Below are 25517 nucleotides of genomic sequence, written 5' to 3'. Positions count from 1 at the left end.
CATATCACAGAATATGAAAAGTTCACCGATAGTTTATATTCTACATTTCAACTAACCTTTGAGATACTATCACTAATAAATAAGAATATCCATAATTATCTGAAAAGGCTATTAAAATATTACTCCCTTTTCCAACTATACATCTGTGTGAAGTGAGATTCTCTTAATATACTTCAACCAAGATGATGTAGATAGCACAATAGATTGAATACAGAAGCAGATAAGAGAATTAGACAGTCTTCCGTTAAGCCAGGCGTAGAAGAGATTTACAAAAATCTAAATCAACATGCTCCTTCTCACTACTTTTTTTGTTTTTGAAAATAGAACTATGTTCATGAAAGTGATAGGTAGACAGCCAGGAACCTCCAGCCCCTCCTGGGGACAAAGCCTGGTGCCCCGAGCAATTACTACATCTGGGGGAAGAGGGAACACGCCATTCAAGTTCTATGATTCCTGGCTGACAGTGGGTACAGGGTGTCCCATTCCAAAGTCCAACTGGCTCAACCTAAGGTAAACTACTGGAGGCTTATTCTCACCCTGGGAAAATGAGAGCTGTCCCTGGAGTACATCTAGGCCATAGTTTATCTGCCTCAACCCACCACTTGGCCCCTTCTGTGCTATTTTCTGGGGCTTATGGAGTTTTGACAAATTTGGATATCTAATTATGGGCTTCTGGCTAAGCCCCTATATAAAAGCCTAAAAGGAAATACTGATAAGAAACCTCTAATTTGGGGGCCTGAACAAAAACAGGCTGATTAGACATTGAAAAGGCTTTACTCCAAGCCTGGCCCTGGGCCTACCACACCCTAAGAGAACCTTCTTTTTATATGTCCATGAGAGACAGGGAATAGTTCAGGGGGTGTTAACACAGCTTTGGGGGGCACAGCTACAACCAGAGGCCTATTTATCAAAGAAATTGGACCCCACAATTGCAGGATGGCCTGCCGATTTAAAGGTCATAGCAGCCTTATCTTTACTCTTACCAGAGGATACTAAATTCACTATGGGAGCTTCCCTTACTGTTAGAACCTCCTACTGGGCCTCCAAGCTCCTCTAGGGAGGAGCTGTTTTCAAGCCAGCATCTAAAAAGGAACTGTTCTGCTTTCTAACTCCAATGAAAATCACTAATAACATTATTATCTATAAATCTTGGGTTGTATAAAAGCATTATATAACAGAAATTTTTAAATGAAATTATTTTCAAATTCAATGTCATCATTACAAGGCAACAGAATAAATATGCAAAATAGTGTCTATAATATCTTATCCTGATAACACTAGCGTGGTAGTTATAAAACCGTCACCACTTTGGAATGCATGAAAGGAGATGTGATATGCAATTCTCTTATATGATAAAGTGAAGTGAGATGGTTCAAGTATATAAATGCATCATTTAAGTTTTCAGTTTTTATTGATCCACTGGTTAGAATTTAATCGTCCGTGTAAAAAGATTTAAAGCTGTTATTTTGTCCATAATTTCATATGCTCCTATCATGGTTAGTGCCCGAATTAGTTGGTCTTCTGAAGCAGCAGCAGTTAATGACAAGTTGTTACTTTCTTTTTTCCATATAACAAGAGCTTGGTGAACTCTCTCACTTAATGAAACAGTGCTGAAAATTTTAAAATAATAATTGCTTGAATTACCAATTAAGAACATTGTTTTTACTACTTCAATATTGTATATCTAGGTTTTCAAACCAATTTACCACACTGAAGTGAGGATGAAATTAATTGGTGAAGAGAATCTATATAAAAGTTTGGCACAGAGCTTGGCCTATAGAAAGTGAATGCTAGCTCCATCACATTTCTTGTTTCCTTTAGAAAATCAACAATTCAATTCTTAAGACCTCAATATATAGTTGTGGATTAGTTACTACAAACCAGTACATTATCACTACTGTACTATATGCTTCATAGCTTGATCTCACTTGATTCTCACGACAACCCTCTTAGGTAAGGGCATCCATTTTACTTGCGAAGAACATGAGGCACAGAGAAGTTAAAGGACTTGCTCGAGGTCACAAAGCCAGCCGGGATTAAAAGCCAAACAGTTTGTCCTCAGAGCTCTTGCCCTTTATTATGCTGTATGGCTTCCCAACATGGATCGCAAATATGTAATAAACTAAAATCGGTCTTCTACAGAAAATTAGAGTTTATGTTAATATGAATGTTTCAAAACCATGTGATACCAATATGATATAAATCAGAATATGAGAATAAACTTGTGCCAAATGTTGTATTCATACATACCCCTTTGTAGCTGTATCATTTTGTGAGTTTTTCAGGTTTAGTTTTTTACACAAAAATTCAAAATTTATTTCAGTGATATTGTTGGCAACTATCTTGAATATCTTCTCTAAGATTTTCTCTGTATTTGAATATAAAAGAAAAGTTATCTCTTTTGAAAAAGATACTCTAATTTGAGTTAATATTATATCTAGCTTTCTTCTGTGCTTCTATCAAATGTATATAGCAGGTAAAATTGAAAATAATATAGATGTAAAATATGAACTGAAATTTGAACCACTTGTTGCATTTCTTCTAAAATATGAAAAATGCTACACTTAAAATGGCTATTTAAAAGAATATTATAAGCAACCTCAAAGTGATTTCCAAGCACTATAATTCTTTCAAGATTTGAAATAAATTTGACTCCTTCCTTCAATTCCGGCTCTCTTTTGTCTGGTTTTTTTTTTTTTTTTTTTTTTTAGAATGTGGGCAACAATTTTATGAATTGGTGCTTTTTAGATTTTTTTTTTTTTTTAAGCTACCAGCTAATTTGGAATAGGTCCATTTTTTTGTTGACCAAGATATGATTGAGAATTTTCAAGAACTAGAGATCTCTCACCCCCCATGATCATCTCAAATATGTTCTGGTCACTTTTTAAAAATTTTACACACACTCCCTCAGACTAGATTGCACGCTAATGATATAAATAAAACTTCTAATCCCCTAAGTAACACCTTAAGAAAGGACTCTGTGTTATTTGTTAATTGCAGAATAAACACATCTGCCGTGCTGACTTCTCCCCACCTTCACTAGGTGCCAAATCTGCAGTATGAAGGCTCCTCGGGGATAGAGAAAGGAGACAAATGGCTGGGATTATCTTGTTTTCATTGACTTTGATCTATTGTCATTGCCTATTGCACTTTCCCCATAGGGGCTAGAACCACATGAATCCCTCTTCCTCAGGAACTTGAGGACAGAATTTTAGCAAGGAGTTTCAATCATGTAACTTTAAAGCCTTTCTCTAAAGTATTGTACCTAACAGAATACTTTCCTTGAAAACCACTAAAACTTTTATTTTGTAGAAACAGAGTTACAATAAAAGTTCTCTTTTAATAATTAGTGCAATCAGCTTGCACAGCAAGTTAAAGAAGACAGCAAGTTAAAGAAGACTTTTAATTTTATCTCTTAGGTTACTTCAATCAATAAAGCCCAAGTCTTGCAAAAGCTTCTAAATAGTAGCCATGTATATGGATGTAGATTGTGGCTTACAAAGGACTGTGCATTTTTAGTCACTTATCTTACTACAGTCTTAGATAATGCTGGTACAAGCTCCTGATTATGTAGACAAGACATGACAGAATGATTTTGGGAGGACGGTTTTGGATATTCCATTTCCCCAAATTTGAATCAATACTTATCCGTCTATTGCATTAAATTGGAGGACCAAAATCTGGATTCACTGAGTAGTGATGATAAGTGGCAAAATCAGAGTCCTAGGGAAAAGCCTAATTGTTGGGAACCCAGACCAAAGGAAAGAATTGGACAGTGAAGCTTCTCTCTCAGAGGTCTGGAGATACTAGTCTCCATCTAATCCAATAGAAGGACATTTAAAGAAAATGAGCCTGCTCTCAGAAACAGAGACATACAACAGAGAGTGTAAGGACAAAAGGGATGAAGATTGTCCAAGGAATTCAGATAGATGGTCACAGTGGGCCCAAAACTGACTGGCATCAGTGGAAAGATCTGTAGACTTCCTTCAAGGCCAAATATGTCTTTTAGAACAACAACATCTGGTAAAATAGATCAGAACTGACAAAGAAATCCAAGTGTGGATTCTCTGAGCCTGGCCACAACCACAATGAAACACCTATTGAAGGGCATTAAGGCCCAGGGGTAGGAAGCAGCCCACCCCTCCACTTGGATTTGCCTGCTTTCGGTGGCTCAATTTTTGTGGACTTGAATTAAGTAGTCTGAATTATCAAAATAAACTAACCTTTGAAAAGAAAGATGATAAATATTTTAATATCTCTGCCAGATTGAAAGCCTCCAATTAAAGCAAACTATCTTTTAATTTATAGATGACATCACAAAATGACTTGTAATATAGTCAATCACTCATCACCTACCATCTCTTTCATCTGCCCTCTGTAGATAGTGTATAATAGTATACAATTGTTTTGCTTTACAGATTTCCATTGGAGGTCTCAGCAAAGGGTTGTCATCCAAATATATCTCCTTCAGTGAAGACAGATTGTAGATAGCACTAGGCAGAGCTGTCAGATTATTTCCTATTAGAAAAAATTATAATTGAATTATACCTTTCTATAAAACTGTGGAGACAAATAACAAGTATGTATGGGGAATCTACCATGTTTTGCTGACAAAGTACCAAAGGATCTTCACAATGCAAGTAAGAAATTCTTACTGCTGTCCATATGCTAGGAGTAAAAACAAGGGTGTATAGGAACAGAGATGTGGTTCCTTTCTCTCCTAGGGATGGCAAAATGAAACAGGACTTCATCCTCTTTTAATATACAAAGGACTTTACAAAGTAGTTGTGATGGTAAATTTTTTTTTAAATTTTTTAAGGATAGGGTCTTTCTACTTTGCCCAGGCTGGCCTTGAACTCCTGGGCTCAAGCAATCCTCCTGCCTCAGCCTCCTGAGTAACTGGGATTACAGGCATGCACTACTGCTCCTGATTTTTTTGGAAGTCAATTTTTTGGGGTTTTATTTTTTTTGGAGACAGAATCTCACTTTGTCACCCAGACTGGAGTGCAGTGGCATCATCATAGCTCACTGCAGCCTTGAACTTCTGGGCTCAAACAATCCTCCAGCCTCAGCTTCTCAAGTAGCTGGGACTACAGGCATACACCACCATGCCCAGCTAAAAAATCAGGTTTTAAATAACTTTTAAATAATTTAAATTTAAATTTATTTAAATTTACAGAAAATTGCGGAGATTATAGCAAGTCCCTGTATACTCCTCACTTAGTTTCAGTTTCTCCTAATGTTATCTCACATTGTCATATTACATTTGTTCACTCTAAGAAATCAACATCGGTAATCTATTATGGAACTAAAGTTAAGAAAAGAAAAAAATAAGAAACCAACATTGGTACATTACTATTAACTAAACTCTAGACTTTTTTGGATTCATTAGTTTTTCTAGTAATGTCCTTTTTCTGTTCCAGGATCCACTACAGGATACCATTGCATATAGTTAGAGGTCTGCTTAGTCTCCTCTAGGCTTTGACAGTTTCTCAGTCTCCCCTCGTTTTCATGACCTTAACAATTTTGAGAAGTACTGGTTAGGAATTTTGTGCAATATACCATAATTCGAATTTGTCTGATATGTTTTCTCATGTTTAGACTGCGGTTATGGGTTTTTGGAAAGACTACCACAGAGGTGAAGTGCCCTCATCACATCACTTCACGGGTACCTGGTGATGTTAACCTCAGTCCCTTGGCTAATGTAGTGTCTGTCTGGTTTCTCCAATATGATGTTACGATTTTTTTCCTATCCATACTCTATTCTCCGAAAGTGAGTCACTAAATCAAAGCTACCTTCAAAGGGGAGTGAGGATTAAGTTCTACCTCCCTGAATGTGATTTTTTTCAATGCCATCCTAATCCAATATAAACCTAACATAGGCCGGGCGCGGTGGCTCACGCCTGTAATCCTAGCACTCTGGGAGGCCAAGGTGGGCGGATCATTTGAGCTCAGGAGTTCGAGACCAGCCTGAGCAAGAGCGAGACCCCATCTCTACTAAAAATAGAAAGAAATTATATGGACAGCTAAAAATATATATACAAAAAAAAAAAATTAGCCAGGCATGGTGGTGCATGCCTGTAGTCCCAGCTACTCGGGAGGCTGAGACAGGAGGATCGCTTGAGCTCAGGAGTTTGAGGTTGCTGTGAGCTAGGCTAACACCACGGCACTCACTCTAGCCTGGGCAACAGAGTGAGACTCTGTCTCAAAAAATAAATAAATAAATAAATAAACCTAACATAAAAAATAAAACTGTGGGCCAGGTGCGGTAGCTCATGCCTGTAATCCTAGCACGCTGGGAGGCCGAGGCGGGAGGATCGCTTGAGGTCAGGAGTTCAATACCAGCCTGAGCAAGAGTGAGACCCCATCTCTACTAAAAATAGAAAGAAATTATCTGGCCAACTAAAAATATATAGAGAAAAAAATTAGCTGGGCAGGGTGGTGCATGCCTGTAGTCCCAGCTACTCGGGAGGCTGAGGCAGTAGAATCGCTTGAGCCCAGGAGTTTGAGGTTGCTGTGAGCTAGGCTGATGCCACGGCACTCTAGCCCGGGCAATAGAGTGAGACTCTGTCTCAAGAAAAAAAAAAAAAGTAAAACTGTGGTAACAAAGAATTTGTAATCTTTAGAGAGGCCTAAAGTTTGCCATTATTTATAAATTTATATACATTTTATAAATTTATATATATTTATAAATTTATACATATAAATTTATATATATACTTATATATAAATTTATATATTTTACAGTTCTATTATTTATAAATATAAATAAAGAAATCTGGTTCCTTTTAGTGAAAAATGGTATTTAGAAACCAAGATCCAGGTACTAGTCTTGCTCATTGCTTCTGGGAGTGTGTATGTGTGTGTATAAAATATATATGTATTATAAACCTAGAATTATATATATTTACACACACATATGTATAACCTATATGTGTTATAAATCACAGTAGAACGTCTTTAGAGATCTGGCATCTTTCACTTAGCATTTGAGATACATCAGTGTTGTGTGTATAAACAGTTTGTTCTTTTTTATTAATGAAAACTATTCCATTATATAGATGTAAATAATCTGTCTATTCACTAGATAAAGAACATTTTCAGAGTTTCCAGTTTGGGTGATTATGAATAAAGCCACTCTATAAATTTGCATTCAAATATAAGTTTTTTTCCCCACTTAAAAGTGGAGTTGAAGTAAGATTGATGGGTAAGTGTATATATAACTTTATGAGAAACTACCAAACTGTTTTCCAAAGTGGTTGTACCATTTTGCAGCTCTCCTATTACTGTATCAGAGTTGCAGTTACTCCACATTTCAATAGCTTTTGGTATTGGCTGATTTTAATTTTAGCTATTCTAATAGCTCATTGTATAGTTAATTTGCATTTCTCTAACAACTGATGATATTGAACATTTTTCTTGTGCTTATTTGCCATTCATATACACTTTTATAAATTATGTTCAAAATTTATGCAAATTTTTATTGAGCTTACATCATAATTTTGTTTTCAGGGTTTTAAAAAAATATATTAAGCAAATATTTTCTTCTAGTGTGTGGCCTTTCTTTTTATTCTCTTACAAATACCTTTAGAAGAGCAGAAGTTTCTAATTTTAATGAAATCCAATTTATAAATTACTTTTATTTGTGGATTGTGATTTTGGTGTATTTAAGAAATCTTTGCCAAGGTTGCAAAGATTTGTCTTTTTTGTTCTTATGTAAAAGGGTCATAGTTTTAGTTTTTACATTTAGTTCAGTGATTCATTTTGAGTTAGTTTTTTTATACACAGTGTGTGAGATCAAAGCTGTATAGTGGTTGTTTGTTTTTCTTTTGTTTTCTTTTGGCTTTTGGACATCCAGTTGTTCCAGCAATATTTGTTGAAAATACTATCCTTTCTCCACTGAATTACAGTAGTTTCCCTTTATCCACAGAGGATGTATTCCAAGACCCCCTAGTGAATGCCTGAAACCACAGATAGTACCAAACTTGATTGCTGTTAATCAGAACACTTTTCTGTTTTTGTCTTCCACCCACAAATTGAATGCCTTTTCCATCTAAACTAAACATTTATCCACACTTTGGGCAAAATTTTTGCAGTTTGAGGTGCAACAGCAAAACTAGCACAAATTTCTTTTTCCTCCTTCACAGGTTTGTGGATAGAAGATTTGTCCTAAAGTATGTCCTTAGCATAGATCTTAGCAACCTCAGCATATGATTTTTTTCCCTATTAAATTGGGAACTTTCACCTTCTTACTTAAAGGAAGAACTTTTTAACTTCTCTTTGGCATATCCAAGTTGCCAGTATCACTACTCTTTTGCTTTGGGGCCATTATTAAATAAAATAAGGGTAACTTGAACACAACGACTGCTATACTGCAACAGTCAACCTGATAACTAAGACCTCAACTAAGCACATGCAGCGTGGACGTGATGGACAAAGGGATGATTCACATGTCAGGTGAGGTGGCCTGAGATTTCATCATGCTACTCAGAATGGTGTACAATTTAAAACTTAAGAATTGTTTAGGGCCGGGCGCGGTGGCTCACGCCTGTAATCCTAGCACTCTGGGAGGCCGAGGTGGGGGGATCGTTTGAGCTCAGGAGTTCGAGACCAGCCTGAGCAAGAGCAAGACCCCATCTCTACTAAAAATAGAAAGAAATTATATGGACAGCTAAAAATATATATAGAAAAAATTAGCCGGGCATGGTAGTGCATGCCTGTAGTCCCAGCTACTCGGGAGGCTGAGACAGGAGGATCGCTTGAGCTCAGGATTTTGAGGTTGCTGTGAGCTAGGCTAACGCCACGGCACTCACTCTAGCCCGGGCAACAGAGTGAGACTCTGTCTCAAAAAAAAAAAAAAAAAGAATTGTTTCTAGAAACAATTTTCTTTTTTTTCTTATTATTTTTATTGAGATAAAATTCTCATACCATAAAATTACTGGCTTAGAAACAATTTTCCATTTAAATATTTTCAGACCACAGTTGACTACAGATAACTGAAACATGGAAATCAAAACTGTGAATAAGGGAGAACTACTGTAACTTTGTATATTTGACAAAAATCAATGGACCAAATAGTAGGTCTATTTATAGACTCTATTCTGTTCCATCGATCTTTATGTCTGTTGTTTGCAAGTACTACAACTACACTGTACTACAGACGATTTGCATACGTCTTGAAATCAGGCTGTGTGACTCATTCAACTTTTTCAAAATCATTCCAGTCATTCTAGTTTCTTTGACTTCTTATATAAATTTTAGAATTACTTCATTGTTTTCTAAAATAAAAAAACTCTTCTGGGATTTTAATTGGAATTTAGTTGAATTTAGAGATAAACTTTGAGAGAACTCACATATTAACAATATTGAGTCTTCCAATTTATGAACACTATATAGCTCTCCACTTATTTATGTCTCATTTGAGCAAGAGCGAGACACTGTCTCTACTAAAAATAGAAAGAAATTATATGGACAGCTAAAAATATATATAGAAAAAATTAGCTGGGCATGGTGGCACATGCCTGTAGTCCCAGCTACTCAGGAGGCTGAGGCAGAAGGAAGGCTTGAGCCCAGGAGTTTGAGGTTGCTGTGAGCTAGGCTGATGCCACGGCACTCACTGTAGCCCAGGCAACAGAGTGAGACTCTGTCTCAAAAAAGAAAAAAAGAAAAGAAAAGAAATAATGGTTGAAAAATCCCCAAATTTGGTAAAATACATGGACAAGAAGTTCAGTGAAATTCAAGAGTATAAACATATTTTAAAAAACCCACACCTAAGAGAGATGTCATGAAAAATGCAAAGTAGAGTGCCTCAAAGAAATCGGTCTCCACTGAAACAATAATAAATTGGAAAAGACAGAATCAACTTTTTAATAACTCTGAAATTTAATCTAAATCTTACAGCAATGTTCAGTGATAAAAAAAGGCAGCAGATTTTTGGTAGGAGTGTACCATGGCTTTTCCCTCACCTGCCCACCATCCCCAATTTCCCACCATGGCAGCAGCAATAGGAAGGGCAGCACATATTCCTACTGCTGCTTGCTGGTGCCAGAGGGCTAATATGAACTTTGTTCTCAAAATGCTGTGTTTGTGAATGTTGACCTGTCTTGTGGTTCCCTGAGTGACTAACACAAAGGCTGATCTTTATTTTGCTACCCCCACTCAGGCCAGAGCTGCTTTCCTGGTGGTAGTTGTAACGACATTTAAAGATATACACTGCCCTGTAATTCTTTTGTTCCTCTTTTCTTTCTTTGTGTTTTGTTGGTTTCCCATACACACACACACACACACACACACACACACACAAATCCATTAGCATAAATAAATGGATTCAGCAAAGTAACAGGATACAAAATCAACATACAAAAATCAGTTATATTTCTATACACTAAAACAATCCAAAAAGGAAATTAAGGCCTGGCACAGTGGCTAATGCCTGTAATCCTAGCACTCTGGGAGGCCGAGGCGGGTGGATCGCTCGAGGTCAGGAGTTCGAGACCAGCTTGAGCAAGAGTGAGATCCCATCTCTACTAAAAATAGAAAGAAATTATCTGGCCAACTAAAAATATATATAGGAAAAATTAGCCGGGCATGGTGGCACATGCCTGTAGTCCCAGCTACTCAGGAGGCTGAGGCAGTAGGATCGCTTAAGCCCAGGAGTTTGAGGTTGCTGTGAGCTAGGCTGATGCCACGGCACTCACTCTAGCCTGGGCAACAAAGCAAGACTCTGTCTCAAAAAAAAAAAAAAAAAAAAGGAAATTAAGAAACAATTCCATTTACAATAGAATCAAAAAGAATAAAATACTTAGGATTACTTAGGTCTAACATATTTAACCAGAGTTCCAAGCAGATAAGAGAACGGGATACAAGCAATATTGGAAGAGATAATGCCTTGGAATTTTCCGGAATACTTGAAACACATCAATCTACAGATTCAGGAAACCGAACAAAAGCCAAGAAGAGGTTGGACATGGTGGCTCATGTCTGTAGTCCCAGCATTTTGGAAGGCCAAGGTGCAAGGATCACTTGAGACCAGGAGTTTGAGACTAGCCTGGGCAACATAATGAGACTCTGATTCAAAGAAAAAAGAAAAAGAAAAAAAAAACAAGAAGCAAAGAGTCTTAAATAAAAATAAATCTACTTACAGCAACACAGGCTAAATCCACAAATATCCAAAAACAGGACCTCAATATTTGCAAAAGACATATCTGATTAAGGACTTTTATCCAAAACACAAAAAGTACACTTAAAACGCAATAGTAAGAAAACAAACAACCTGATTAAAAATGACAAATACTTTAACAGACACTTCACCAGAGAAGATATATACTGATGGCAAACAAAAATATGAAAGGATGCTCCACATCATATGTCATCAGGGAAATGCAAATTAAAGCAACAATGAGATAACACTATATACTTATTAGAATGGCCAAAATCTGGAACACTAACAATACTGCATGCTGATGAGGATGTGGAGAAACCAGAACTCATTCATTTCTGGGGAGAATGCAAAATAGTACAGCCACTTTGGAAGACAGCTTGTGAGTTTCTTGCAAAATTAAACATACTCTTACCATATGATCCAGAAACCACATTCTTTAGTATTTACTCAAAGGAGTTGAAAACTTATGTCCACACAGAAACCTGCACGTGGATGTTTATAGCAGCTTTATTAATAATAGACATAATTTGGAAACAACCAAGATATCCTTCAGAAGATGAATGCATAAATTGTGGTACTTCCAGACAAGGGATTATTACTCAGCACTAAAAATAAATGAATTATTGAGCCATGAAAAGACATGGAGGAAATTGAAATGCATATTTCTAAGTGGAAAAAATGCCCATCTGAAAATGCTATATACTGTATGATTCCAACTATATGACATTCTGGAAAAGGCAAAAGTATGGAGATAGTAAAACATCGGTGATTGGCAGGGGCTGGGGTGAGGGATGAATAGGCAGAGCACAGAAGACTGTTAGGGCAGTGAGAATGCTCTGTATAATACTGTAATGTTGGATACATATCATTACATATTTGCTCAAACTCATAGAATGTACAACACTAACAGTGAACCCTACTATAAACTATGGACTTTGAGTGATAATAATGTGTCAAATAGGTTCATCAATTGTAACAAATGTACCAGTCTGTTGGAGAACATTGATAGTGGGTAGTCTAAGCTGTTAAAAAACTGACTAACTTCTAATTAGTGAATTAGACTGACAGTTGATTCCCAACATTAATAATGAAAGCCAGCAGACAGTAGAATGATAGAATCAATAGGGTAAAATAAACTGAATGTCAATATAGAGTATACATTAACTGAAAGTATACTTTAAGAATGAAGGCAAAATAGAGGAGAGGCACGTCCAGAATGGCAGAGTAAGGACTTCCAAAAATCTGCTCCTCCATAAAAGCAATGAGAACACTGGCAAAAGTTGTCAAAATGAAAATTTTTCGAATTCTGGGAATTAACCAAAGGCTCAAAACAATCTGAGGAACATTTATTTTCTTAAAAATCACTGAATTTTGGCAAAAATAATGAGCTTTTATAGCATTTTAACTTGTGTTATTTCCCCTCCCTTCTTCACAAATCCATGGTAAACTGTAAAATCAATGGCCTTGCAACAACAATAACTGTGAAAGACTAACCTAGCAGTTGCTGGAGGAAGGAAAATGTGTTTGTTTGTTTGTTTGTTTGTTCATTTGTTTTTTGTCAGACAGAGTCTTGCTTTATTGCCTGGGCGAGAATGAGTGCCATGGCATCAGCCTATCTCACAGCAACCTCAAACTCCCGAGCTCAAGTGATCCTTCTGGCTCAGCCCCCCGAGTAGCTGGGACTACAGGGGCTTGACTACAGGCGCTTGCCACCACGCCCAGCTAATTTTTTGTTTCTATTTTTTAGTTGCCCAGCTAATTTTTTTCTATTTTTAGTAGAGATGAGGTCTTGCTCTTGCTCAGGCTGGTCTTGAACTCCTGACCTCAAGCGATCCTCCCACTTCAGCCTCCCAGAGTGCTAGGATTACAGGTGTGAGCCACTGCGCCTGGTGGGAAAATGGTTTAGAATGCACCAATGTTCCAACTCCAGATAACAAAGAAAAGCCCAGGACTAAATGGCTTCATTGGAGAATTCCACCAAACATTTAAAGAAGAATTAATGCTAATCCTCAAACTCTTCCCAAAAAAATGATGAGGAAACACTTCCCAACTCATTTTGTTAGGCCAGCAGTATCCTAATACCCAGACCAGACAAAGACACTATAAGAAAACAAAATGGTAGGCCAATATCTCTAATGAATCTAGATGCAAAAATCCTTAAGAAAATACTAGCAAACTGAATTCAACAGCACTTTAAAAGGATCATATACCATGACCAAGGGGGATTTATCCCTGGGATACAAGGATGGTTCAGCATACAAAAATCAATCAATGTGACACACACTATTAGAATGAAGGATAAAAATTACATGACCATCTCAATAGATGCAGAAAAAGCATTTGACAAATTCAACACTCTTTCATGATAAAAACACTCAAGAAATTAGGAATAGAAGGAAATTACTTCAACATAATAAAGCCCATAAATTAAAAGCCCACAGTTAGCATCATTCTCAAGGTGGAAAACAAAGCTTTTTCTGTAACATCTGGAACAATGCAAGGATCCCCATTCTCACCATTTCTGTTCACACAGTACTGAGAGTCTTAGCCAAAGTAATTAGGTGAGAAAAAGAAATAAAAAGCATCTAAATCAGAAAGGAAGAAGTAAAATTATCTCTGATGACAGGATCTTAAATGTAGAAAACCTGAAAGAGTTAAAAAAAAAAAAGCTGTTAGAACTAATAAATGAATTTAACAAATTTTGCACAATACAAAATCAACATACAAAAATCAGATACAGTAACAACAAATAATCCAAAAAGATAATTAAGACAATAATCCCATTTGCAATAATATCATAAAGAATAAAATGCTTAGGAATAAACTTAACCAAGGAGGTAAAAGATTTGTGTGCTGAAAACTACAAAACATTTTTGAAAGAAATTAAAGAAGGCATGAATAACTGGAAAGATATCTCATGTTCATGGATTGGAAGACCATATTGTTAATATGTTCATACTACCCAAAGCAATCTACAGATTCAATGCAGTCCCTGTCAAAATCTAATGGCATCTTTTGCAGAAATAGAAAAACAATCCTAAAATGTATATGGAAACACAAAAGACTCCAAATAGCCATAATAATCTTGAGAAAAAAGAACAAAACTGGAGGCCTCACACTTCCTGACTTCAAGACATTACAAAGCTACAGTAATTAAAACAATATGTTACTGGCATGAAGACAAACATACAGGCCAGTGGAACAGCATAGACAGCCCAGAAATAAATCTACCCATATATGGTTAAATAATCTTCAACAAGGATACCAAGATTACTCCATGGGAAAATAATAGTCTCTTCAACAAATGTTGCTGGGCAAACTGGATATTCACATGCAAAAGAAAGATACTAGACCCTTATCTTATCCCATACACAAAAATCAACTAACAATGGATTGAAAACCTAAATGTAAGACATGAAACTATAAAACTTCTAGAATACATAGTGTTAAAATGTTTTGACGTTAAGATTGGCATATTATAATTCCTATGTGCAGATTAGGAAATAGAAGTTTAACATTAAAAAAGAAAGCAAAAACAAAAAGCTTCCTGGTGCATGATGGAGCTAATGGTCTATTCAACTCCAAAGCCCACACTACGAGAAAAGAAAGGTATTCATTTCTCAATCACTTTCATTGGTATAATGCCTCACATTTGTTAAAATATTTTCCCAAATTGTATCTAATTGCATTCCTGAACAACTCTATGAACAAACAAGTTATATCATGCCTGTCTTGCATATGAAGAAACTGAGGTTCAGAGATCTTATTTTCCTAAATTCCCTACAGTTAGTGACAGAGGGGGTTAATTCACAAGACTATATAAATGTCTTTTGTTTGAATAATATGTTCGCAGTGTGGTATCTGCTTTTAAAGTCTCGTTCAGTTCTCAAACTGAATATATGGCATGGGTTTTCCTGTTAGCTTCATTTTATAAATGGAGTGTGAAGGCTGGGCCTAGAAGGAAGGGTGGATGGGTGGAAAGAATGTGAGCAGGGTGAATGAACGGACAGTCAAAAACACCTGCCCAAAGGTGCTGTTTGCTGTGTGCAAAGGTCAGCTGACAACAGCTGACCCCTATGGATGTAGTTAAAGAAATTAGCAAATGGCCCTGGACTTTTGCACGTGTCCTTGGAAAGAACTACGGGAAGGAATTTAGCTGGGGAGGCCATTTTCTCCTTCAGAATTTGGTTTCACGGTTCACTGTGTGTTTCGAGTAATTATTGCTTTGCTACTGGGCTCAGGAGCGAAAAGCTGCTGCTACAATGGAGGAAACAGATTACACGACAAGGCATGAACTCAAGCCCTTCTACCTTCAAATCCTGTGCTCTTCATCACATAAATCCAGCAATAAGACCTGGTGACTGTGGGTATGCCAGTTGTTCAGCTATTGTGTCTTAGCTACAACACCATCCCTGTGGGCTTCCCCACTGGTATTTCCTGTGTCACCACAACAACTCTTTCACCCCACCAGCAGCAGAGCCTTCCCATAGCAATAGCTGAATGCAGTTTGCATTCATTCCTAACACTTGTAGAACTGGCTTTATCATTCTCTGTTCCACCCTCCCACCCCCAAGCTCAGAGAAAGCAGCATCAGCCAAACAGTGCTCCTATCTCAGACAACTGCTGGCCCCTCCTCCAAGCTTCTAAATTTTAGTAATTCCAACTTTTTATTTTATTTTCTCAGCCATAGGGGTAGTTATTGTTTCCTGCTATTGCTACCTGTGTAATTGCCTTAGAGTCCTCTTTTAATCCTTCCAGTTATATAGTAAATAATAATTTACTTAGTCATTAACTACATGTGTTTTCTATCTTCTGATTAGACCCTGACTGATACAGTGGGTTTTAATATTTTCTCATTCTGATGGAAACTAACAGAGAACTGGCTAAGCTTGCAGAAAAAATATATGATGTCCCTCCCCATTCTGTCTCGATACTGTACTAGAACACCTCCAGAGAACTATGCTTCCAATTGGTATTTTTATTCTCCAGTAGGCCAGGAGGCTCCAGTAAGCTTTTTTTTTTTTTTTTAATGCAGCTATAGCAGGTAAATGGAGTATGTTGTACACTTGGACAAAATAGATAACCTCCCTTAAAATATGGTAAAACTTTACCATAACACAAATGAAACTAAAAACATCAATTGTAGGGTTGACTTATTGCCACTTATTGCAAGTTATTGTGAATGAAATGGCTAAGAAATAACCAAAACATACCTGCATAGCTAGTTTACTGGGAATTTTGGGGTTCAGGAGACAAATGCCAATTGCATTTGTGAACTAAAATAAAATTTTAATGCTCACCCCCCCCCCCCACCGGTTGACTAAATGGGCCCCCTCGTGGCCAAAAGGAATATCCTAAAACTAAATTGCCTGCCAGGAGGAAGGAGGTCAGACATATCTTATCATGCCCCCTACCTTCTTGGGGACATCCTTTGTAACCCATTAACAGGCCTAAGGGTGTGCGAGACAAACCTACAGGTCCTCAATTTACACAACAAGTATATGTCCGGTGGCTTATCTCTGATAAACAGCAACTATGTTAAAACATTCCAAGCCTTTAGACAAAGTTTCATGTCTTTAGTCAATTACAAGCCAAAGAATCTTTAAACCTACCTATAACCTGTAAGCCCCACTCCCACTCCTGCTTCCAGATGGCCCACCTTTTCGGGCCAAACCAATGTATGCCTCCCATGTATTGATTTATGACTTTACCTGTAACCCCTGTCTCCCTGAAATGTATAAAACCAAACTGTAACCCAGCTACAGCGAATCCACTTGCTCAAGGTCTCTTGGGCGTGGCTCCTGGTCATGATCCTCAAATTTGGCTCAGAATAAATCTCTTTAAATTATTTTACAGAGTTTGGCTTTTTTTTCTGTTGACACATTATATCTAACTATTGGTACATTAATGTAGGTTTACTGTACTGCTAGTATTAATATTTATTGTAGCAAAAAAGATGAGCTTTGTTTTTAATCTGGAAATCCTCTAAATTTAATCAGATGTGGAGCTCTGTTTATAAAATCTACTTCCAAATGAAAAACATAAACATAATCCCATAAAGACAACTGTTCATGTGGTTAGCTGATACAACCACTATGGAAATCAATTTGTCAAAATCTGGTGAAGTTAAAGATGTACACATGCTCTGATCTAGCAATTCTGCTTATAGCTTTATGCCCTGGAGAAATTCAAGCACTTGTATACCAGAAACATGTACAAGGATGTTTATAATAGCAAATAAATTAGAAACAACCTAATTGTCTATCAACAGGATAATGGGTTGATTATTGTTTAACCATATAATTGAGTGTTATATGCCACTTAAAATAAATGAACTAGGTCTATCTATGGAATGATTAACATAGAATGATTTTAGAAATATAATGAATGTGAAATGCCAGTTACAGAGTGATCTGTATAATATGATAGAATAATAAGATTAAAAAACTCAGGCCGGGCACGGTGGCTCATGCCTATAATCCTAGCGCTCTGGGAGGCTGAGGTGGGAGGATTGCTCGAGGTCAGGAGTTCAAAAAACTCAAAACAGTACCACTTTTCTATAGAGAGAAATATATACACATTAAAACATGGATGAATGAAGATATAGTGGTGACTTCTAGTTTGGGGAGAAATACAAAAAAAGTTTGAACTCTATTTTATTTCTTAACAATCAAAAATATCTCAAGTAAATATTACAAAATGTTAACATCACAAAATGTTAGCATCCTATATCTAGGAGTAGGTACATAGGTGTTTATTATTTTCTGTATTTTCTACAAGTTTGAAATATTTCATAATAGAAATTATTAAGAAAAATAGTCTAGTATTTGTTGTACCTTGGGAGATCTTTTCTGATATCTTTAGCATGATTTATTTTCTTTTCTACAATGTCGCTTTTATTTTGAATTGATTATTATAGTGCCTTATTTTGTAAAAAACCGTGTAAGGTATTATAATATTGTAGGATATAGGAGTGGGATTGGGGGAGCCAGCAGAGAAGGGAAGGCAGAGAAATGCTGACCTGAGGTTGCATAGGTCTGTGTAGAGGAATGGATGAGGTCAGGTTCCGAAAGGGAAGAAATACCCAGAATGACTGGGTATCGGCAGAGAAGAGAGACAAGAAATGAAAATATGTTTGGCTTCCCCAGCTGGATTATAACCTCTTTCAGGGTAGGAACTGGACCTTAGATTAATACTTAGCTCTCATTTTCTGTACTTAGGAAAGCCACTTCCCTCCACTGGGCACGTAATACATTATGTTGACTGCCATTCTGCATCTTATCAGCACAATTTGCAACCCAGACACTTATACTCTACTTATTGATTATGCTTGAAACTCACCACTCAGGTTTAGTTGCCGGAGATCATTTAAAGATAGAAAAGATGGTGGAAGGTAACTTATTTGATTATTGTGTGCATGTAAAATAACCAAATTCCTCAATTCCCCTATATTTCTTGGAATCTCTCTGATTGCATTATTTGAGATATCAAGTTCTTTAAGTTGAGTCATATCAGACAGCTCTTCTGGAAGTCTTGTTAACTGTAACAAAGATTGAACAATTATACTTTTGTAAATACATAAATAGTTGCATGACTAAAACTTTTTCTAACAGCAAATGAAAGGAGGGAGTTTTTTTGTTTTTGTCTCAGAGAGGAGATATTTTCATTATGTCGCAAATTCTCTGTGACTGACTCCCCCTTCTAGCTTAAACCCACAGGATTCTATGCCACATCCAAGTACTGTGACCAATGCTACCAGTTCAACTTTGTGGTTTGCTCACCCACTTTCCTCACTCTCCCAACACTCATTGTTCACCACTTCCTTATCCCTCTCTTCTCTCCCTAAACCTGACCCTGCTTGGGCTGCTGCTTCTCCCTGAAGTCTTTCCCAGCTACCCCATCCCACATTTCATCTCTTTATTCCTATTCTCATCAGCATTGCTCTTTATTCATCCCTTGTGTGTTTTCCTTAAATTCTTAAATTATGTATATGCATGTTTTACACTTTTTGTGTATGTGTCCTAAGCACAATGCATTTTGAATAAATGTTCAATAATGGAGTCATGCAGTTTGGCAACGTGGCCTCAAATAAAAATTCCTAGTACAAAAAGTGTTGCAAATAGCAGGAATTAAAACACTCTGTTAAAGTGAAGAAGAAATATGTATATTTAGAGAAAATAAAATAAAGCCATTATGAGTGGCTTCCTTCAAAATAAAGGAAGTTCTAGGGACAAAAGTGTTTTGCATATATAGGCCCTTCAGAAATAACCAAACAATAAGGTATGTAGTGGATATTGTGTTCAGTGTTCTTTCAGGTATACAGGAGGCATAAAAAACAGTCCCTAACTTCAAGGAGATTAAGATTTAATTCAGGGAACAAAATACATGCATATGAAACAATCAGGAAACAGCATGAAGCAACAGGTAATCCTATGCCAGAAAGAGGAATACAAGTAATAACAGGTGAATGAAAGTTTAGAAAAGGTACATCAGTACAAATCAGAGAAGTAAAGCTTCATGTAGAAAGTAGAACTTGAATAACCTCTTAAGAATGAACAGGATTGGGCTGGGCACAGTGGCTCACACCTGTAATTCTAGCACTCTGGGAGGCTATTGAGAGGATTGCTTGAGCTCAGGAGTTCAAGACCAATGTGACCAAGAGTGAGACCCTGTCTCTACTAAAAATAGAAAAAGCAGCCCGGCATGGTGGCACATGCCTGTAGTCCCAGCTACTTGGGAGGCTGAGGCAGGACGATCACTTGAGGCCAGGAGTTTGAGGTTGCTGTGAGCTACAATGACCCCATTGCACTCTACCCAGGGCAACAGAGTGAGACTCTGTCTCAAAAATAAAATAAAATAAAAGAATGAATAGGATCAGGTAGAAGTTACAGGACACTTAAGGCAAAACAAATATTATGCATGAAAATCGCCAGTGAAAAGCTGACCAAAAGAGGTGATGGGAAACAGAGGGAGCTATGCTTGGATAAGGAGCATGGAACTAGGCTGGGGCAAAACTTGACAGCCAAGCCTATGAAGTAAGAGTCAGATCAAGACAGGTGGGCAGGTCCATCATGTGACATTCATTTAAACAAATATTCTTTTACCGCTTGCTCAACATTTATTAGGGGAAGTGTCTGAGAACTGTGTGATCATAAAACTACTGTAGAAGGAACACCCCCCATTCTTCCTTTAGCAAAATAAAAGCCCTGTGATTAACTCAACTCCTCTTCAGATGACTAGTGACCATCTGCCATTATATAAATCAATACTTTGGACATTTTCATCTCTACCCCAAGGGGGTTATCAAAGTGATATTTTCAACTACACAGGATATTCTTCTTCTTTTAAAATTTCAGTTGGGCTTTAGTTTATTTTTTATTTTAATAGATTTGGAGGTACAAATGGTTTTTGGTTACAAGGATGAATTATATAGTGATGCCAGCTGGGCTTTTAGTGTACTTGTCACCTGAATAGTGTACATTGTACCCAATAGGTAATTTTTCATTCCATCACACCCCTCCCACTGCGCCCAGGATAGTTTCCTTGAGAGGAGTTCTTATAAGTCATTTTTTCCATCAAGTGACCTTTGAAATGATGTCGCAATGACATGGACTAGCGCCCATGGCAACCACCCATTTCGAGGAGGCAGTAGATAGGCAATCTGGATTCCTGACAGGCAAGCATGATACATTGAGAACAATCCTCTGGAATGAGGTCTGATGGTTTTGACAAGGCCTGCTGAAAGGAAACTGAGGCAGAGATGATAGCCCGTGGGCTCCTGGCACCTTCTATGCATGAAGGAAGTGATGCCTGCAGACCAGGATGGAGACAGTGACATTGGAAAATGAGGCAGATAATCCAAGAGCTTTTTCAGAGGAAAAAAATGAGATAATTTTGGTGTAAGATTAGGTATAAATGATGATGGGAAAGAAACAAAGATAATTGCATGATTTTTAGCCTGGCAGCTTTGAAGAAAGCATCACAAACAGAAATGGAGATGTTTTGAAAGGAGTTACATTGGAAGAAAAATGAGTTGATTTTGAAGTTATGTTGAGTTGGAGACAGCAGATGACTAGAACATGGAATTTCTAGCAAAAATTGGAAACTATGATCCTAGAGCACTGCTGCAAAATCAGCTCCCATTGTGTAGATTTGGGGACCATGTGTGCGTAAGTGACAGCAGGTGTGGTGAGGTCTAGGCAGGAGTGAATAGAAAACAGAAAGTTATGGACACAACCTTGGAGATGCCCACAGTTAAGATACAGGAGGTGAAAGGGAGAGAATTATGACTCAGTCAAGGAATTAATTGCTGACTATATTACAGAACTAAAAAGTGTCTTTAAGTACAAAAGCAACTTGTTACTTATTTATTTTTATTTATTTATTTTGAGACGGTCTTGCTCTGTTGCCCAGTCTAGAGTGCAGCAGTGTCATCATAGCTCACAGCAACCTCAAACTCCTGGGATCAAGCAATCCTCCCACCTCAACTTCCCAAACTGCCAGGATTACAGGCATGAGCCACTGTGCCCGGCCAAAAGCAACTTTTTAAATGCAGTGTAAGATGTATTATTACTCATTTCATCTACTTAAGTAAGTATTCTCTAGAGTAGACTTTCTGGAGGTGTATTATGTAATAGGTGTTAAGTTAGAAATGGTCAAATATATTTGGGAAATATGGGTTAAATAGAGACAAACTCGTTTCTTTAGTGCAGGACTCTTCAAAGATTTTAGTAAACTAATGTTCATTGTGATTCTTTAAGAGCCCAGTGCTTCTCAAAACTATTTGATCACAGATGCTGCCCCCTCTTTTAAACTTTTTTTTTTTTTTTTTAAGCAGAAGTTCATGGGACTAGGGTTTTTAGGACTATAGACTTTGGAAGTCTTGCTTTAGATAATGGCTCATCATTAAAGGTAGCCAAATAATAGCTTTGTTCTTTTCATTCATTTATTAAGATCTTAATATAAATCAGTAATATTTTAGTTTTTAAAAAGTATTTCTGTAAAATCAACTCTTTTAGTTTGAGTAAAATAAAATGATAAACTATGTTTATTCTTGTTGATCTAGCATTTTTTTTTTTTTTTGAGACAGAGTCTTGCTCTGTCGCCCTGGAATCATTCAAGCTCACTGCAACCTCAAACTCCTGGGCTCAAGCGATCCTCCTGCCTCAGCCTCCCAAGTAGCTAAAACTACAGGCACACAGCAGGACGCCCCTGGCTAATTTTTCTATTTTTGGTAGAGATGAGGTCTCTCTCTTGCTCAGGCTAGTCTCGAATTTCTGAGCTCAAGTGATCCTCCCACCTCAGCCTCCCAGAGTGCTAGTATTACAGGTGTGAGCCACTGCGCCCAGCCTAATCTAGCAATTCTTCAGGGAAAATTTCCTAAGGAAATAATCTAAAATATGAAAAGGGCTATATTCATGAAGAAATTCATCACAGCATGATTATGAAGAAAAATTGCAACATTCATAAATGCGTGACAACAGAGGATTAGTTATATAAATCATGTATTGGTTATACCAGTTACTGGGGAGATTATATCAAGGAGAAATGCATATAAGTGAAAATAGAAGAATTTAAAATTGAATGTGTAGTCTTTTAATAATTGTTTATAAAACTATATATTAATACACAGGGTGGAAAAAAAAGACAAAAAGTAAGTTGTATCAACATATGCCAGTACTTGTATAACAAAGGTATGCTTGTGGAATGATTATACTTTTACTTTTCTCGCTTTTCCAAATTTTCAATAATGTGTTTAAATGACATTAATAACTTTGAAACTCCTCTTACAATTAAGCTGAAATAAAAGGAAATCTATAAAATTATCAGCTTTAATTGCTTTACATTTCATTTTAATGAAATCTTTTCCTGTAAAGCTTTTTGTGTTGAGAAGCGATTGTGTAAGGCATGTTTGGAGGGAGGGAAAGCGTACTTTTTTAGAAGATAAAATATTCCAGCAGAGTTTAAAACACACACACACATATGCAGTTATACTACAGCTTAGATTCGGATTCCCTCCCAGCCCTTCCTTCCCCTCAAAGCCCAAAATATCAGTCGCTTACCTTTCTCCCATTTATCTGACTTATATTTAGCTCCTCCAGTGATTGAAGTTGGCATAGTTCAATAGGAAAATATATAAATTGATTGCTTGAGAAGTTTAATTTCTGGATTCCTTTTAAATTACAGATCTCTGAAGGTATTTTTTGTAATTGGTTTTCTGAAAGATCAAGTACTTGCAAATTTTCTAAAGTACACAATTCTCTAGGGAAAGTTTCAAATTTATTACAGCATAAAATAAGTACATGGAGTGATACCATATTAGAAATAGATGGTGGAATTTTCCTTATTTGGTTTTTGCCAAGATCCAGGTATTCAAGATTAATAAGAGAACAAAAGTACTCAGAAAATATGAGGAGTTTGTTTTCATTGAACTCTAAATGAAGCAGTTGTTTACTGAAAGATATATCCACAGGTATTTCTGAAATATAATTTCCATTGAAACTCAAATAATAAAGAGAATCTAAAGCACACAGCCCCACTGGAAAATACATTATTTTATTATAATTCAATTCAATTTTAGTTATTTTTTGGCAGTTTTTTATTTCAATGGGAACATCTGTGATTATATTTCCCGAAAATTCTAGACTGCATATATTATGAAGATGTAAGATATCTTCAGTTATTCTCCCCATATTATTTCTGTTTACATGGAGTTTTCTTAAATTTTTAAGCTTATGGATGTTTTTAGGAAGTTCTGTTAACTTATTATCACTAAGACTGAGGCATTCCAACAATACACAGTAAGAAATTTTTTCTGGTATATTTTTCAATAAATTTTTATCAAGTATAAGAATCCTAAGTTCCCTGAAATTCTCAATTTTGTGTGAAATAACTTCCAATTTATTGTCAGCCAGTTGGAGTTCTTTTATTTTGAGTAATTGAAAAATTTGCACAGCCAAAAAGGTAAGTTTATTGTGATCCAGCAAAAGTTTTTCTAAATTTTTAAGTTCCTTAATTTCTTTTGGCAAACTGCTTATCAGGTTTCCAGTAAGGTTTAGTGAAATTAACTTTGGAAGGAAGCATAGAGCTTTAGGAAATATTGTTAACTGATTATATTCTAGATTGAGAACCCTCAAGTTTTTTAAACTAGGCAGAGTGTCTGGTAGATGCCTTAACTTATTTTTACCCAAATTTAAAATTTCCAAGTTTCCAAGATTTTCTAAGTCAGAAGGAAAATTCTCAATGTAATTATTATTAAAAAAGAGTTGCCTGATATTCCCAAGCTGTGATATTTCTTTAGGTATATGGGATATTTGGTTGTGACTGACATTTAATATCCTTAAGTTATGAAGTAATTGAATTTCAGATGGAAGTGATGATAACTCATTTTCTTGCAGGGATAGAATTTCAAGTCCTAGCACATCACCTGAGTCTGCCCCTTGAAAAGTTTTGATTTGATTCTTATCTAAATATAGATATTTTACATATTTGATTTTTAAAATGTTCTTGGGGAATTCTTGTAAACCCTTTGCCTCAAGGTTAACTGTAAAGTTATCTGACTCTAAACCAAGTTGTTTCTGATTTTCTTTAGAGACTTGCGGACTAACTTTTCCTGCTGTGTCATAAGATAGGGCATTAACAAAAGCCTGATACTCTGCAGTCATCTCAGTTAGTGATGAAGTTTCTGTTTTTGGCAGTAGGCTGGCCTTTCTAGTGCTTGTTTCAGGAAATTTAAGATTATTCTTTAGTTCTTCATTTTTCTTTCCAGGATGTGTTTCATAAATCTGGTTGGAAAGTTCCTCTTCCTGGAAATCAGAAGCTTCATTTAACAAACTTGATGTTTGTTGAAGAAGTGTATCATCCTCTGTGGACAGTGATTCAGATCCTTCTGTCGATGTACTAGAGATATCCTCTAGCTCTTCTGATGTACCCTCCTGTTCAGACATCTTATTTGCTGATGTGCTTTATACTGATATAAGATTGTAAATTGATTTTAATTTTCATGTTTTTTTCTTTGAACCTACAAGATAAATGTTATTAAAAGAAAAGATGTAATACAGATGTGAATGTTACAAATGAATTTTAAAACAACTATTTTATTCTATAAGGAATAATTTAATAAATATAAAAACAATATCTTTATAACAAAGCAATTTTATATATGATTCTGCGTTAAGGATAGTTTATTGATTGCATGTGTTTATCACATGTTACTCTTGAAATCACATTAAGATTAACAGAAGGAATAAAAAAGATGAAAGAAAATGAGAAAGAAGATGTAAAGTGCTGGGCACGGTGGCTCACGCCTGTAATTCTAGCACTCTGGGAGGCCGAGGTGGGTGGATGGCTCAAGGTC

General features: G+C 36.4%; 1 protein-coding gene across 1 annotated transcript; it reads right to left on the bottom strand.

Moving 5' to 3' along the window:
- Positions 1 to 1423: 1423 nt before the first annotated feature.
- Positions 1424 to 25107, bottom strand: LRRD1 (leucine rich repeats and death domain containing 1). Its single transcript, XM_069462473.1, has 5 exons — positions 23224 to 25107; positions 18503 to 18701; positions 4357 to 4518; positions 2251 to 2368; positions 1424 to 1610 (listed from the first exon to the last, which is right to left on the bottom strand). The coding sequence occupies exons 1-5, from the start codon at positions 25105 to 25107 to the stop codon at positions 1424 to 1426; spliced, it is 2550 nt and encodes an 849-aa protein (XP_069318574.1).
- Between the last annotated feature and the right edge of the window lie 410 nt (positions 25108 to 25517).

The sequence above is a fragment of the Eulemur rufifrons genome, chromosome 29, assembly GCF_041146395.1.
Source record: "Eulemur rufifrons isolate Redbay chromosome 29, OSU_ERuf_1, whole genome shotgun sequence".
NCBI classification, from domain to species: Eukaryota; Metazoa; Chordata; class Mammalia; order Primates; family Lemuridae; genus Eulemur; species Eulemur rufifrons.
The sequence above is the reverse complement of the archived record's forward strand: the minus strand, read 5'-3'. Positions and strand labels throughout refer to the sequence as shown.